This window comes from Phaethon aethereus (genome assembly GCF_964289735.1).
Source record: "Phaethon aethereus genome assembly, chromosome: 1".
Lineage (NCBI taxonomy): Eukaryota > Metazoa > Chordata > Aves > Phaethontiformes > Phaethontidae > Phaethon > Phaethon aethereus.
Window position 1 is genome coordinate 79889932 of NC_138575.1, and position 16232 is coordinate 79906163.

Sequence of the window (16232 nt, forward strand, 5' to 3'; positions counted from 1 at the left end):
GACACTGAGGAAGCCTACTCTAAAAAGTTTTCTCACTTGCTAGTCTCCCATTTTTGTGACCACTTTGAGAGATTCATCCCAGCTATACCTTATTTTGGTCTTGATTAACCTCTCTTTTTTCACCAAAGAAAAGTTTTTGTAAAGCTCTCTCACAGGCTTGGGGTTTCTTTCCAACCAAGGTAAGTGTGCGAACATGTTATAGGACAGATGAATGGGTACATCCCTGCCAGCCTCAGAACTGTTGGAATTATATACTGAGCAGGATCTGTGCTAACATTACTCTTCTGCACAGACTCCATCTTTTCAGTAGTTTCAATTTTTTAAGCTTCATGTGACTGCTTTTATTATTTTTTTTACTTTCTTTTGGGTACGTGGGTTACAGTGTCATTTTGAGACTAATCCTGAAAACCGCTTGTTTGGAGGTCTTTTTTTCAATAGCAGAATTACTGAAAGGTAGTAAAATATGGGAATTATGCTAAACACAAACCTTTTAAAGAAAAAGTGTTTCAGAATTTTCAAATCTGAAATGGGATATTTAGCATGAGGTTTTCAAAAGGGAGAGTCAGAGGGATTTAATAACTTTTGAAGCGGGACTTAGAAAACTCTCTCATTTAGGTCACGGCACCCTCTGCTCCAGCTTTGATGGATGTAGAGTCTGAGCTGAATTTGGTGAAAACCATCGCCTTTGACAAGTTTAAGGTCAGGAGCTTGAGCAGAGCCTGATTTGATTTATTGCTCTTTAAATTGATGTGGCTTACCTTGCAGTCATCCACGGTTGAAGGGTGAGCTCGGTTCCCTCCTCTTTCAGCTGGAGGCGATGGGAGCAGGCAAACACTTCACTGCTCTGAAGTGCCAGCAGAAAGGCTTTAAGGACTGTGGCCAACACCCTCTACAAGTACTTCTTGGATCTGTCTCAGCTTGAGCAGAGACATTTGAACAGACAGCAGATTGTGAGGGAGTGTAGCTAACTAAAAAGCCCAAGTGGAGAAAGAAGCTCAAGTGAACCCATCTAGGGAAAAGAGGCATCTCTTGAATGCAAAAGGTTTTGAACAGAAAACTGGGCGTACTGTTTTTAAAGGAAAGCAAATGGAGGTCCTTGGAAAATCATCCATTTGGCTGGTTTTTAAAAAAAGTTAGTTCTCTCTGCTGGTGGACGATTAAAGACGGGAACAGAAAGGAAAGAGGAATACCTGAAGGCAAAAATTGTCAGTGCTGGTACTTTCACTAAGTGTGTTTTACATATACACATTGAGTTGCTCATACATAGTCAAATACTATAAAAAGGGTTCAAACACTAGTAGAGGGCATCTGACATTAAATCTTAATTTACACTTCGGGGGGGCCATCAACAAAGGGGTGTATGACCTATTATCTGCTTGTAAAAATTATTTGAATTAAGTACTGCCCCTCATTTTTAAAAGTGATGTAATTTGAAATATATGCACTGACTAAAAATAAACATTTTCCATACCTATGTTATTATTTTAATATTATGTTTCCAAATACAGTCAAATCACACAGTAGCACTACCAGGGAGTGTTTATGGCTCCTTTGCTTCCTACTTTGGGTCTTTAGGACTGAAAGTTGGTATTTACAGATACCTCTAAAACAGTGATACCTTTACATGAGCTAATGGGAGCATTACATGCACTCAGGAGTTTCTGTTTTATGAACCTGAAGACTAGAGAAGCTGAGAATGGGTAAAATCCTTGGGACCAAGGAAATTTGGTGTTCTGACCTGAGGCCTGTGGGCTTTTGCTGTTACTTTTTCCTTTTATAAATGAATTTGATAATTTTATTGGATATCACAGGGTTTATTTCTATTTCATGGAAACTTTTCAGGACAGAATATATGGACTGTTGCAAAGGGTTTGGAGATGAAGAGTGCTCAGGGTACAATTAGTCAAAATTAGTGTGGGTGAAAAAAATCCAGTATATCCAACTTCTGCAAAGAGACCTTCAACCAGAATAAAAGAATCTTGTTCAGAGGCTCATACTAAGAATAAAATGTATTATTCATGCTTAGGAGTGGCTCTGTTTGACTAAGAAAATGCCATTAGAACCAAGTATTTATGACTAAACACACTTGAATAGAAAACATGCAGAGAAAACTCTTGGTAGTTCATTTGTCAAAAGCTGGCTGAACTGTAGTCCTGTAATAATTATGTACTGGATATCGCAGGCAGAGAAGCTGGTGACCGCAAACTGACTTCCTCATTCTTTCTCCTTCCTCCAGGAGTGGTTTGGATTAGGTAGTCAGCTGAAACTTCCAAAGCACATATTTTCTTACCATGCTTCTGCAACCCATCTCCAGGTATTTCTTGCTTAGATTCCCACTAAAAGCTTTCTCCCCACCTTTTGTGCATGAAATTAAAAGTTTATTAATGCTTTGACTTAATTAAATGCTTCCCAAGTCCCCCTGCATGCATACACGCACGCACACACACAAATGCACAGAGAGGAAAGCAGCCTATGCACTGAAAAAAAAAAAAGACAACTGGGCATTGCCGAACATAATCCAACAGCTCTCTGGTTCCTTGTTCTGAACAACAGATATTCTGTATCACCTCATATTAACAAACAAAATTTTTTTTCCCACGCCATTATATATTTGCATTAGCCTACTGTTCAAGCTTGGCATGTTGGCTCCTAAGACTATTTGATCCCAGCTGCAGCTCCGTGCCAGAATTGCTGGAACAAAATGCAGTGGGTGGACAAACCTGTCCTGCTGCATTGCTTCCAGCCTTTTAAAAACAGAAAGCATTTCTCTGACTCATTACTGTAAATGTACTTACGGAGCATACCGGTGATGATTTTCTGACTGAAAGTGCCTGCATCTGCTCAAAAGGTTAACGTGGGTGCAAAGTAAGTGCGTATCATGACACATTTGTTGATACCAGCCAGGGGCAAATACTAAGTAGCTTATCTTTTAAAGGGAGAGATAAGGAAGAAGGGTTGTGAGGTGCTTGCCAATAAACGTATATTCGTCGCAGCTGACGCTCCCGTGCATTGCAGTAACCGCGGCGGGTAGGGCCGGTGGTCAGAACCCTGGACCCAAAACCAGGACTTCTGAGTTGTGGCCCTAACTCTTGACTTTTGCTGGGGCCTTTGGCAAGTCATTTAGAACTACAAATAGGTTGCCTCCTGTTCCTGACTAGGTGAAGTGGGGGGAGTTTTCACACATCTCCATTTTCTCCAACTGCAAAATGAGACCTTTTTTTGCGTTTCTTTGCGGCGTACAAACAAAAAGACCTACACGTGAAAGAAATAAGTGTTATCAGGTATTATTATGGTGCTGGTGACACAGTACATCTGGAAGGAAATGTGGAAAATTTGTATCCCTGTATTTCAGTAAGAGGCCACAAAATCTACTCCCCGTGAAAAGGGAAAAATTGAGGAACGGTCTAGAGAAATGGCTCTGAATATCTGCAGTGTGTATTTTTCAAACACACACACACACACATTTATATATTTTTAATATATTTACATATATTTGTGTGCGTATGGAAATACATGTATGATGTGTGTGCATATTAGGCTTTTGGGGATGTACGATGTAATTTGAGGAGCGCCTTTTTTCCTCTCTCTGGGTATGTTAATGCTTTTAACTACTGTTATGTATATATTTCTTTGTCTTTAAAGGGTACAATATTTACCTCAGAAAGGTGCTGAGACAAGTAACCATATTCTGTCTGGTGGCTAGCATTCCTGAGGATATGTGACACTTAAATTTCACTGCCTTTTTAACAAGCTTAACTTGTAGGCTGAACTCAGCTTCAACGGCAGGGCGTGATCCGTGCAGGTAATCGGGGTGCAGCTGCTGCAAGAGCCTTTCGGCGTAGCCTGATCTGCTCAAGAACAGCCGCATGGATGAGCTCCGATGAAATAACCAGGGGAGCATTGCAATGCGTACCCGTTCATTAGGATCTTTCACAACCAGTATCGTCATACTATTAAAGCTTCACCCCTTGGATCAAAGTTCTCCGCACAGCGCGTATCTTAAGAGGAAGTCAAAATCATAAATAAGACACTTTGTAGGAAGCTGCTTCATCAAATCACTGGATAATAGTCTGGCTTTTACAACTCTCTTTGAAATCACTTCTGCAGGGAAATAGTTCCCGCACAAAATCAGGAGTCGGAGATTGGTTGGAAGAGGTGAGAGCAGGGTGGCAGTAAAAAGGAAAAGCAAAGCCAATTTCACTGACATAATCGAGTATCTATTCCACAACAGGTAAAATAATAAAGCTTGCAGCTAAAAAAACCCCAAGGAAAATATAATTAGTGCCGAAGAGCAGCTGAGGCAAATGGTAAAGGGCAAGTGGGAGTTCATTCACACGACAATTTTTGGTGCATAATTTCAGCGGATAAATTATCCGGCGTGTCTCCCTGGGGTTTTTCTCTGGTTGAGGAGGAGGAGCGGGTCCACCAGTGCTGAACTAACACCTCCCCCAGAGCAAGTTTGCTCTCCCTATTGTAGAGGGAGTCCAGAGAGGTTGTCAGCTCACTTAGCCCGTCTTTTAAGTTGAGTGGTATGAACAGTCTTCAAAATGCCTTTGGGTTTCCCTTTACCCAAAGATTGAGGGAATTCTCCTTTTCATTCTCAGCCACAGGAATTAAACAATAAGATCAAAATCTTGTAATCTCCTTGGGAATTCCTTTTAGTTGTATGGGATCTAAAATGCTGGTTTTCCCCTAAATTGCTGGGCAAATGAAGGCAGAGGCTAATCATACAGCTGGCTTTCCATGCAAACATTTCCGATGTCTGGTGCGGTGCCATTTGTTTGTGATCGCCTATGAAATGAATAAGTTAATTGTTTTTAATACGTATGCACAAGTTTAAATGTCATTAACCTGGTTCCTTATTCATCTTATGGTCTGTTTACAGCGAGAACAAGAGGACCCGGAACAAAAGTAAACTTTATTATTCCCATTTTTTTAAGCCTTTCATAGTACCAGCTTATGAAAAGAACCATCCTATAAAATAGGATCGCACTAGGGTCTCCAAACAGGTATTAGCGTATTGCTTTCAGTAAAAACAGGACGACTAAAGATTTTGAATTTGAGGCAGTATTATTCCCTCTGCCTTAGCGCTCTGTGGATCAACAACTATGTATTATGTGAAAACTGCCATCTTTATTCTTCACCGAACAAATCTCTTAAAGCACATATAGCTGTACTGCAGGAATGTGCAGAGAATAAAAACCTAGATCTTCATTTAAAAAAAGGAGATGCAAATTGTAAATTTGCAACTGCGTATCCCCTCTCTGAAAATGATCCCCTACAATTTCCTAATAGCAGCTAAAACACCAAAAGAAAAATACTTGCCAGCCTTTGGGCGTGCTTGTTCTCCAATGAAACAGTCTGAATGTGCAGAAATGCAGACAGGGACTTTAGATTTGAGGGCAAAAAAGTTTGTGGGTGAAGTTCAGCCTACAATGCGGTTTGTTTTGCATGCAGGAGGTTTCTTACAATATCAGTATCACAAACTGAAATTGCTTACAACTTCCCCTGCCTTTCCAACTTTGATGTTTTTTTCCCTTAGACATAGTTTTAGTTGTGTATATCCCACATCTCGTTGTGGCCGTCACTCGGAGAGAAGAATGTTGGGTCTTTACTGTACCACTTACTGTACCGCCTTTGCTGTGGGAACTGTCATTGCAACAAAAGGTCTGAAGGATTGGAAAGGAAACGCGCAGTCATTCTGTCCAGTTATGAACATTTCTATGAATGCAAATTATCTCTAGCTTTGTAGAAAGCGTTTTCTGTTGAGCACCAGTTGTGCCTTGAATAGTGAAAGGCATATCAAGTTATTCACATGGGAAGGCTGGTGTAAGGGAAGGTCTTGATTTGTTGCACTCGGTATCACTTTTGGGTTTTAACCTTAAACAAAGAAATCAATCCATGGAAATATGTTTGAAACTTTAAGTAACCTACTCGCAACATGCTTTAGATTTGTTAAAAGATTTGCAAACCCTTTGACAAGTTTCACCTACTTCCCAGATGTCATCGCAGAAACTAATGCAATGTTACCATTTGCTATAAAAACTTCCTGCAGCTCTATTAACAAGATTCCCATGATGTAATTAGAAAGAAGGTGCAGTGTTTTCTTTGGCATCCGTGGGTAAAATGCTGTGCATACTTATGCTGCTATAAACCCAGGGCAACTCAGTTCATTTTAATGAAGTTATTTTGGACTTAGTTCATGTGGAATTTGGCTATACCTTTATCTATAGCTGGATATCTTCCCTGAGGGGCAAATCCAACAAAGGTTGTACATTTTCTTTATATTTCATATAGGAAGACACTATTCTCAGTATCAAGGAGGTTGCTACTATTCTGACAAAGGTTAAGTGCTGTAATATCTTTTAGGTCCAGATTCAGGTAAGGTTTTCAGATGTGTCCATAACTTGCTTGAATACGCTGGAGCGTGTGTAAGTGCTGAAGTCAGGGCCTTCAGGACTCTCTTCTACGCCCTTTTTTCCTCTCTGTTCGCTAATCTGTTACATGAGGTTCATGGTCAAGACCCATTTTGGAGTCAGGTGCCACATTTATCACAAAACATTTATCTCCTCATTTGAGCCAGCTGAAGTCTCTGGTAGTAACAAGGTTGGTGCTTGTGCCAGTGTCTCTACCACCGGTGTAGGTAGATGACTTTGGACTGTGACACCAAACACAAGTATGTTCATTGCTGTTTCTCACAAAACACAAAAATTGCTTTGGACTTGGAATCTGCCTATCATTTCTCATCCAGAGAAGCCTGTACACAAATGGCCTTTGTATAAGACCTTGTTGCCTTCTTTCTTTTTTCTAAATGAGTAACAAACAAAAAGAAAGGGAACTAGAAGGGGAAAAAATTGAGTTTTAATGGAAACACATTTCATCTTTTGTTTTCTGCTTGCCATAAAACATTAACATAGTAAACAAATTGATCTTTGCTCTTAAATTCTTTAATAACATACAGTATTTTGTGTTTTGTCATGGCTAAGGTATGGTTAAACCATGTTGTGTTGCTGGTTGCATTCAAACCTCTACTGTCACTGTTCTTTGACATCAAACTATGTTTTTAAAATAAAAGTTGTGTTTAACCCACTTCTGTTAACAGACACCTTCGTTAAAAGGTCACCATTTTGGGGGGATGTTTCAGTACATTAGTGGTAATGGTGTTTTCTGACCAAAACTGCTTTTTCTTGGGACATAGTTCAAAGTCCATGCATTCCCATGGTCAGCCCCTGCTTTCTGCCATACATTACTTTTCTGAATGCTGTATCCCCACATGAGCAAAACTTTTATAGGATGCTCTGAAACATTGTATTCTAGACAGCTAATCCAATTGTAGGACTGTTACCGTGGTGTTACAATAGCTGACAGAGCTATTTGAAATAGGGGTATGTTACAAAAAAAGAGAAAGTGTCACTTTGGTCCACTTTTCAGAGTGGTTGGTGTTATAATATATAACCTTTTTTTTCTTTTTTAACGCAGTGTAGTTCACAATAATTTAAAATACTCTATAGACATTTAAACGATATACAATAATATAACTTAATTGGATTCCTCAATTGTACTTAACAAATACTATTCTAATATATTTACAGTATCTAGTACCATAAGACTGTGCATTACTGTGCTTGGGAGCTTTATTTGCTTCCTGTCAAGACTGTAGTGAAAGTACAGTATATCACTATTATTCAACAACAATACCCATGAATCAAAGGGACTTTAAGTTATATGGAGTGACCAGCATTTTTGGGGGCCCCTGTCGACTTCTATGGAGTTGCATGTGTTCATGCCAAGGCTAGTAATTGGGAACCAACAACAACAATGAAAAAAATGAGCTCTTCAATTTTTGGATTGCTCCATGGAAGACTCATCAAAGGGGTCTGATTTCAGAGGGTAAGTGCTTGGGGTCAGAAAGGTAGGTCCTCATGAATGTTCAAACAAAGGTCCCCAAGTGATTAGTCACTTTTGATAATACAGGTCCATAAATTACGGATCTAATCCTGGCTCATTCACATATCCAGCATGGGAGCTGGTGGACCAGTAGCTCCACTAGTCCCTTTCCCCAGGAGCACCGTGTGGTGTGGCAAGTGCTCCCATATCAGGTGGGGAGGGCTCATGGCTGTGCAGCCTCTCAATAAAAGTGATAAAATGAAACAAAAGCTGATAATGCAGATATGCAGGCATTAGGAAATTTTTAATCCAAGTTTTCAGAAAATCAGGTAGGGACCCTCGCTACAAGCAAACATTCATGTCACTAAATACGCTGTGGTATAAGTGGGCATGTCTGTTTCTTGGGTTGAAAACACTAGATTTTACAGTAGTAAAATATCTGAGGATTTTTTTTAAATCTCTCACAGGGAAAAGGTGTGTGAATTAGAATTGAGTGCTGGTGTAAAAAGTCAGCTTCTTTCATAACATTCATGTATTTACCAGGGGATACGTTATTGCCAACCTTAGAATGATGATGACACAGACTAACACAAATTTTAGCTTTCTTATGCTCATGAAGCCACCACAGCTCACAGGTTGCAGAAACCTCGAGCTCAGCTACCATATTTTTATCAACTTCTCAGTTCATACTGAGCATAAGTTATTTAAAACTGTTGGTAGTATTAACTTTCAGCCGTTAAAGGCAAAATGCAATGCTTAGAAGATCCTGCCAGTGCATTTGACGGCAAAGCAAGACACTTGATGTTTGTCGAAGCAGGTCTTTGCATCCTAAAACTCCCTATGAGGAGCTGAGAGCAGGTACTCCACACCTCAAGCCTGAGTCTAAAAAGTCATTCTTATTCAGGAGGCAAGCGGGAAAAGTCTTTATCAAGCATTTGTAACCACAGTTTCGCGTGATCTTTTTGCTCAGTTCTGGTAATTGCTTAAGGCCTACAGTAATTGAACGCTCTAATAGTGGAGTGACAACAGATCAGTAGCATTGAAGAACTTAGGGAGAACCAAATACAAAAATCAAAAAGTCAGAGTTCCAATAAGTTTACATTTAGTACAGAATTAAGACATAGCTACCCGTTAGTGCTTAGAATTTTTTGATACTATTAAAAACATAAATAATTATTTTTAATGTTCATTCAAAGAGTTCCAGTGTCACTGGCAGCTGATGTAATTTTGTGATCGTTATTTTTTTCCAAACTGATAGTGGAGTATTTCCGCCACAGATTTTGTCTCCCTACCAGTTGTTTTCTCTCTACCTGCTTTCTTAGAAATTTAGGTTTTTGCAGCAAGACTGCTGTGTTCTAGTCAGTGAAGATTTCATTTCCTTAAAAAAAAAGTCTTTATTTGCACAGGACTCGGTGGTTTTTTTGTTCTAAAATAGTAGAAAGTGTCTTTTTCTTTTAAATGTCATGGGAGCTGCAATGCAATGAGCTTCTCTGATATAACTTAAAACACTTACTAGAAGAACTCTACAACACCCAGACTGTAGTTTAAAAAAAAAAAAAAAGAAAGAGAAAGTTTCATGTGGTTGTCAACATCACCTTAATCCTGTTGCCCTTGTTTCCAAAGCAGTTACAACAGCTAGCCAGCCAAAATGCACCATCCTTAGAAGTGTAAGTAGTGGGGAGGGAGTGGTTGTTGTGGTGTTGGTTGTTTTTTTTTTTTTCCCGAAGAAGATTAGATGTGCAAAATGATGCTGTCGTCGTTTGCTGTACTCCACTTTCTTCACTCACGGTGATTTGTTCTGTTCATTTTCACATGATGCCATTATTTGCAGGTGAACACCTCTGTCCGCTCACTACACGTGTTGCACTTCACAAAGCAGCACCAGTGGAATTTGCAATTACACTGCCACACCTTAGTGTACTGGTGTGTGTTGTAGCCTCTTCCACAGCACATCATGTCACACCCATCTGCATTGGGAGAGGTACGGTTGCAGAGTCGTCCCTGGGTACCGACGCTCCCTGTGGAAGCATCTTCCTCACAGTAGTTGGGTGACTTTTCGATATACACTAAATCGGTTTCCATAGGTTTCTGGTAACTCTTAATCTGCTTGATCTTCAGGAAGGTTGGCTGTCTTAGTCTACTGGCTCGTACCACCTCCACTTGCACTGCAGCATTGTATTTCTCTTTCAAAATATATCCGATCTCTCTGAATTTAGGAAGCGTGGTCCAGCAGGTCTTAGTTGTACAGGAACCTGAAACTCCATGACACTTGCACTCCAATTTCATTCTCTCTTCAAGAACCTACGTGTAAAGACATTTGCATATTGTTACTGCAGGAAAACAGTATTGCAAGCTTGCCTAAATCTCCATCTGTTTAGTTCATATGTTCATACTCATTACTGCTGGTTGAAATTTTTTGAACGCATGCTTATAAATCTTCTCACCTCCCAGCAGAATGCTTGTCACACATTTTGTTTTACATGCTGCCTGGTCGGAAAGGCAGTGTTTTGTCAATTTATTAGAAAATATTTGCATTCTGTTTCCAAATATTAGAGAATATTTACTTAAATTTCAGAAGACAGGTCTTTAGAGCCAAAGTAATTCATGGGACTCCAATGACTTAAAAAAAAATTTTTCAAACCATTTTAATTTTGAAAATGGAAAAAAAATAATGTTTTTTTAAACTGTTGTAAGATTCAGAATATTTGATCTTAATCGCTTTAAGTAATGTTCAAAGAATCTTTAAAAAACTTTCACCCGCTGTAATATTATAGAACAATATACACTGTGTGGCTGAATAGGCATTCATGTTCACTGCATAATTAAAAATTTTGCCTATACTGGCAGTGGTGATACCAGCATACCTATTAACTATTCAACCCCGAAAGCATAGCATCCCCTTTAAAAGCAACACTCCTTGCAGTTTCTAGCCCAACTATCAAGCAAACATTCAGCCACAAATACATTTTTTGCACCAAGTCAACGATTGCGCAACGTTAGAGGAAATAAAATCCACAGGAGGGTCCTGCTCAGCTGTGAGCCAAAGAGAAATGGGAGCATCTCTTGTGGCTATTGCTAGAGGATGTTAACCCGGCGGAGGTTAACCCAGCATCAGATGGTCCCCAGAAGCGACCCAGACTGGTGGGTGCTTGGGCTCGTTCTCAGCTCCCCACCTCCCGCCCCTGCTGCAGCCGAGCCGTGCCACAGCTGGCACACACCTCCTTCCCCAGGCAGGGGTGTATGCCCGGGGGGAAGGCAAGCAGATGCCCTCAGGCTTCCCTGTGCACAGCGGAGGGGAAACCGGCCTCACGGAAGCGCCTCTCTGTTTTTCTGCCCTCGCGCTACCGCTTAAGCCTGACCACAATTACACCCACAGTCATCATTAGCTTACGAAAATCAAGGCCTAAGAACAAAGCGAACTGATCGTTCCCCTTCGCAATGGGATGCTAACAAAGAAATCTGAGCCACCGAGCTTGTCTTGAAGCAGTACTGATGCTTCAGACCATCTCCTGTAGTGGTTTCGTTGCAGATCCCAGAACATGACTGAAATGGGCAAAGGATAAAAGGGCCGAAATCTGAGTACAATGGCATAATGAAGTAGAAGGGAAGTAAAAAATGCTTACTGCTTAAGAAACTGGCCTTAAAATAAAAGCTGTACAGATCTGGTTATCCCTGCAAATAGAGGGCACCCTCCTGAGTTGTTTGAGTTTCACTTAAATTGTACGTTTTGTTTTTTCCCAAATTTCTGGGGTTTCAATATTAAAGAGAATATTTGGTTTTGATTCTCCCTTGCCAACATACAGTAGCAAGTACGAGATAGCTCAGCATCCTATTCAAAAATACCTTAGACCTTCTGAAACCACAGGCTTTTCCCAGGTGAAGGTCAAGTTAGCCTATCAGAGGCAGAAAAAGTGATTTCTAGGAAGGTTTACTGGGTTAGGGAAGAAGTTCTTATAGCTGCAGCTACTCTAAAAAAGGCCACTGACAAACTGTATTACCTTCCATTTCAGTGGCATTGAGGAATGCCTTACGGAATACTCCAGGGTCTCTCAGGGGTCTCCAGGGTGTCCTCTGTGCAGAAGGATGTGATTTTTCAAAGACCCTCAAACAAGATTCCAATCCTGTTCCACAAATCTGGGTTAAAATAATCTATTGGTGTTTAGATGTGCATGTAGATATGTGTAAAAATGCTTATAAGTTTTGCTTGATATTGCCGAAATACATTTTTTTCAAACTAGCCTGTTTCTACAACTTTCTCAACCACTGGTCACCAAGCCCTTGCAGCCACAAGTACTGCAGCAAAACCCATGACAAAAGGTGGATGGAGGCAACTTTGTCTACACCTTCACCAAAGAGCACTAGGAGCATCTAAGGACTTCCAGGGAAGCGTTACCAATGGGATGGATCTGCCACACCTGATTCACGCTCCTCTTCTCCCTAAGTAGTAAACCTTGGTGAAGAGTACATGTTTTGTCATGTTCTGCACATGCTTCTGATGTCTGTTTTTTGGTTGAAAAGGCCAAGTCAGAGAGCGAGAGGGGGTGAAGCTTGTGAGGCTCCTTATCCTTGTGTGGGCTCAACACTCCGGACACTGTTCCAAGGAGCCTCCGTCTCTCTCATTTGGTGTGCTTCCCTGATACAACAGAAAGTGTCATTGCTCCTGAAAGACAAAGATATCACCCATTCTGGTGTCCTAGGTGATATCTTTTTATATATGGATGTGTGTGTGTACATATATATATACGTTTGCCTCTGTGTGTATTTGCTTGAGATGCTGCCATTTATACACAGCACTGCCTGGCACTCTCTGTAGTACAATCTCCCACAACTTTATCCTGAGTCTTGGATTCCTCTTTTGTCGTCTTTCTGAAGGTCCAGTTTGGTGAGTCATGTTGCTGTACAGAAATCTGATTTCACTGCTGTATTTTTTCAAAGGTTCCCACTGGCTATGGTGGTGGAAGAATTTGCAAATGCAAGCCACGCAGGCTCAAAAAAGCAGAAGTTTCAAAAAGTATTAATTCATGATCCTGAAGCCAATCTTACAGGTTTTTTTATTTTTTCAGAGGCTTCTCTCATGAATGTGGAATGCTTGGGGTTACAACACTGAGCGCAGGCCCAATCATCAGGTAGTTAAATTCCTGAATGCTATAATTTGTGTGCCCACAGTCAGCTGTGGGTATAAAATTGTGCCCAAAAACTTGGAGGTCAGGGAATACAAGGCCCAAACTAAGCAAATTCTAAGCAACATTTTTTTTCCCTCTTTCCACCCAGATGCCGTGGAGTGTTCCTCTTTGCTGACAAGCCAGCACGCTCTGGCTTTCCCAGAGGTATGTCTGTCTGCATGGCATCTCGAGCAGCTTCCCACTTGCCAGCAAGGTGCCACTGGACCTGGCAAAGGTGGCAAGATTTGACCCTGTGTGCTCAGTTCGGTGAATGAAGAGTAACTAATGTTTTCCTTCCTAAATGTCCCTCCAGCGCAGTTTTCCTCAGCAAAATTCCCATCAAACTTTGACCCTGAACCTTAAAGGTACTTATTTACTCCAATCTAATACTCCGTGCCAAGCTAGGTGCCTGATTAAAGATTGACAATCATTAGCTCGTACGACCCACTCTCTCAGCAGTTTCATTTGTCATATGTCAGTGCCTCGTATCTAATCTTGAACGGTTTACAGCAAGATCTACCTCCCAGAGCAAATTCCCATCGTTGGACTGTGCTGCCTCAGACTAATCGTAGGAACATTCTTTAGGTCCCTTTTCCACACACAGGCCCACTCCCACCCTAGTATGATCTTGCCAAGTAAAATTTTCTAACTACTGCTACTTTGCTAAATGAATTGTGAAATATAATGTTAAAGCTTTCTTATCCCACATATTTTTATACGTATATAAATCATACACTGAAAATGCAATTTGAGGGTTGTCCGCTGCCAGTTAAGTAGAAAAAAACTTGCAAAGACTGAAATAAAACAAAATGATATGCATGAAAAGAAACTCATTTTTTCAAGTTCCATATCTAGACCCAACTGCATAACATCAGATACAGTTTCTGTACATATTAAAAATCCTATCTGGACAAAATATGTAAAAACAATAGTAACATTTTGTGTGTGTTTGTTTTGGCTTGCCTTTTCTGGTTTGTGTTTTCCTTAGTGGAAATGCACATTTTTGGACCAGATGTTGAATGTAACAAAATCCATATTACTTTTTGACTGCAGTATCAAAAAGAAATAGAAGACTTTAGAAGTTTTCCCCCATCAAATATGCAAGTGATCAACTTTTGTTTTGGGTAATAACAGTACCAAAAGAGATGGATCCTGGTCACAAGATGTCACCACCCCTTTGATACTTGTGCAGCTGCAGCCACGTGACTGATGGCTTGCTGATGATGTGTGGCCACTGGCTAATCCTAGCCTCAGTGCAGCCTGGGGTCCACCACTGCTGACAAAATGCTGATGTCATGGACCCGTCTGGGAAACAAGGTTGGGTTTGTTTGTGTTTGGTTTTTTAACTTGGATAGCCAGGGGTATAACTAACATTAGTAGGGGGCAACGCTACTCCTCTAACACAAATTGAGTTATACAGAAATACAGCTCATGCCATGTCTCCTCGGGCTGTGCCCAGCCCTGTGAAGAGAAGACATGGAGCCAGCAGGAGAAGAATACGGGTGCTTCAAGCTGCATATTTTTCTTTCTGCTCCTCTGTGAGGCTGTTCCATCGAGCATCAAAACAGTATTTATACTCTGTGGGATGGGAGATGAGGAACTGAATTACTGAGCTTACTCCTTCTCTTGTCACATCCCTATTTTTCCTATAGTTTAGTCCAAAGGGAGCAGGGAGCCTCTCATTTGCAGCAGGTCAGTACCCAGCCACAGCACAAGGTGGTTTTTCCCTGGCACAGGCCAGAGCTCAGCAGGGCTGGGAGACCCTCTGAGGTGCCAAGAGGCATCAATTCACCTCCTCCCACCCTTCACTTGTCTCCCTAGGTAAGGCACCCTCTTCCATAGTATCCTCATTGAATGCATTAAAAAAACTGAAGAAGGCCCACTGCTCTCTTTACCCAAGTTCTCCTCTTGGCTAGCATGAAAATAAACCTGGGATTTTGGGACCTGCTGCCCATCAGATGAAAGTCCCTACTATTATGAGAATGGGATATAGAACCTAACTCATCTGTGCCTCTTCACTGCCTTCTAGAAGAAGAGAAAATAGCTGCTAAGTTTGAACAATAAACTGCTGCAGCTGGTTAAAACCTTCTGAATTTTATTTTTGCGGTGAAATGTTGCAAAATGGAAAAATCTTGAGAAGCACCCTTCGAATCATGCCCAAAACAAGTGTGATGATTGACTGCAGTATTTCACTCTCCTTTCTATGGAATTTGCTGTAAAGCTTGAAGGTAAAATTTTAAATATCTTCTTACAGTGTTAAAAATATTTCATTGCTGTTTTTATTCTGTCAGGCAGTGTAGAGATGTCAGGTTTGAGTGGATGCAGTAATATTTTACTAGATGGATGATATCTATCTTGCATACGCTGCACGGTATGCATGGGCATGTGTATTTCTAGAGTAAAACCATTCAGCAAGTCCTAAAATATTTGACTATATCCCCCCCACCCCCCCACCCCCAATTTTAAAGTAAAATGTTCAAAAAGTAGGATAGTACCAGATGTAGCTTCTGGCAGTCAATGTTAAGGGTGTGTTTCTGGAAGAAAAAAATAGGCTAGTAAATCCAGCCCAACTGGAAGCAGGAGAACTATCCTCATGAGATTTTGAGCCAAAGCTTGCATATTCAGGACATATGGATAAGCATTAGTTATCCATCTAACCCACCCAAGCTGTAACACCAAACTTTTTGAAACTGGATTTATATCTGTCTGCGAATCAATTTAAGTGGGAAAGGGGAAAGTATGCCATGAAGCATAACTTTTCTTTCATGAATGTTCTCACAAGGGATGTGCAGTGGATAGTTTGCCTCTTTTAGAGAAAGAAACTTTCAGCAAATGATGGACTCAGGGCTGTAAAACCTGGAAAGTCACATTCTTTAAATTGCTGAAATGACTCAAGAAACAAAGTCAGATTTTTAAGAATATTTTAGGCTTATAAGAGCATCAAATTAGCTGGCTTTCATTTTTGAAACTGGTATTCAGCCTCCACTGTGACTTCGGAGCATTTAATCCAGAGTCTTTTTCTGGGCATTGCTTCTAATTTTTATGTCCTGTTAGGTGACAGCGAGGGCAGTCTACAACATGTCAGGGCATGCTGTGCATCGTACCAAAGTGAGCTTATTGATTTTAATGTTTCATGTGAGGTGAAGTGAGCTAACACTTTCTTACGTGTATTATGCACAAGCA

At 40.7% G+C, this 16232-nt stretch overlaps 1 protein-coding gene across 2 annotated transcripts in view; it reads right to left on the reverse strand.

The window, feature by feature from the left end:
• Positions 1-9204: 9204 nt before the first annotated feature.
• WNT7B (Wnt family member 7B) overlaps positions 9205-16232 on the reverse strand; it is a gene marked incomplete at its 5' end in the record, with an annotated part of 95942 nt that continues 88914 nt past the window's right edge. For both annotated transcript variants that reach the window (XM_082013896.1, XM_082013895.1), the window contains one exon: positions 9205-10188. In XM_082013896.1, the coding sequence (XP_081870022.1) occupies positions 9709-10188 (480 nt within the window). In that variant the 3' untranslated portion in view covers positions 9205-9708. The remainder of the gene's footprint in view (positions 10189-16232) is intronic.